At 47.3% G+C, this 1,381-nt stretch overlaps 1 protein-coding gene across 1 annotated transcript in view; it reads right to left on the reverse strand.

Moving 5' to 3' along the window:
* slc39a6 (solute carrier family 39 member 6) overlaps positions 1–1,381 on the reverse strand; it is a 27,562-nt gene that overhangs the window by 25,517 nt on the left and 664 nt on the right. Inside the window, exon 3 of the mRNA XM_034887369.1 lies at positions 1,111–1,196. Within this exon, the coding sequence (XP_034743260.1) occupies positions 1,111–1,196 (86 nt within the window). The remainder of the gene's footprint in view (positions 1–1,110; positions 1,197–1,381) is intronic.

Here is a 1,381-nt window from a genome sequence, read left to right on the forward strand (position 1 = left end):
AGGAGACATCTTCAGAGTTCTGTCTCCAGAGGGAGGAGCCATCTTTAGAGTTCTGTCTCCAGAGGGAGGAGACATCTTTAGAGTTCTGTCTCCGGAGGGAGGAGCCATCTTTAGAGTTCTGTCTCCAGAGGGAGGAGCCATCTCCAGAGTTCTGTCTCCAGAGGGAGGAGACATCTGCGTTGTAGTATTTTGAGTCTCTTTGAAGTCGTTCGGGGTCGTCTGTAGTATTTCGGGTCAGCCATTTTACTGTCAGCCATGCAGCGCCTCTGTGGCTGTAACTTATATTCCAGCTAATCCGCTTTTGTGTTAGTTAGTGCAAGTTAGGCAAAACATTCATAATGGTCTTAAAAAGCTGCAGAAACTCTGGAATCCGACCTCCATATCGAACACTGAACGCCTCTCGTCCCTAATACAGCCGCACCGTCCCGGTAGCTGATGTGTGCCGTCTGTCCCGGAGACAGACGGCGTCTTTATGTCCCGTCTCTCTGGTTATTAGCCTGGGGATGAAGACAGCAGCCTCGCGCCGATGCTGATGAATTCTTCATGACCCAATAACCCGCCGAGGCGTCCGTTTATTGGTCCTGCAGCCGGTGATTGAGCCGAAGCCGCGAGATGATCTATAATTCAGTGCGGCTGCGTTTTAGCGCCGCGGTCATCTCATCCATCATCTTTACTGCCTTTATATTAAATTCTGCCTCTTTCTGGGGTGGGAGGGGGTTAGTTATTTCACACTTTGATGTTAAGTCCATAAATTCCACATGTGTTCATTCATAGTTTTGATGGTTCAGTGAGAATCTACAAAGTAAATAGCCATGGAAATAAAGGAAAAGCATTGAATGACAAGGTGGTTCCTAACTTTTGACTTGTAGTGTGTGTGTGTGTGTGTGTGTGTGTGTGTGTGTGTGTGTGTGTGTGTGTGTGTGTGTGTGTGCAATACCACCACAACATATTGAATGCAGTAACATTCAAAATGGACTAACAGAGACTCTTCCTTCAACCACAGACTCTTTAACTTGTACCAATCCAACAAAGGAGATGTGTTAATGACTGAGCTGCAGCGGTCTGGATGTAATGCTAAGCTAGGCTAACTTCCTGTCTCGGGCATCTTACCCTCCTTTCCTTCTCTGCGGCAGCGTTAAAAACGTGTCTGGTCGGGTTAGGAGAGGATGAGGTTAAAGACTGAGGCCAGGAGGATCCTGACAGACAAAACCAGGGGAACAAAAACAACCCGGAGACTGAAGACAGACAACATGCAGAAAATGTTGTTGTTTTTTCTTCATAAAATGGGCACTTTAACCCTCATGTTGTCCTCACGTTGTCCTCATGTTGCCCTCACGTTGTCCTCATGTTGCACTCACGTTGTCCTCACGTTGTCCTCATG

Source organism: Etheostoma cragini, chromosome 12 (assembly GCF_013103735.1).
Source record: "Etheostoma cragini isolate CJK2018 chromosome 12, CSU_Ecrag_1.0, whole genome shotgun sequence".
Lineage (NCBI taxonomy): Eukaryota > Metazoa > Chordata > Actinopteri > Perciformes > Percidae > Etheostoma > Etheostoma cragini.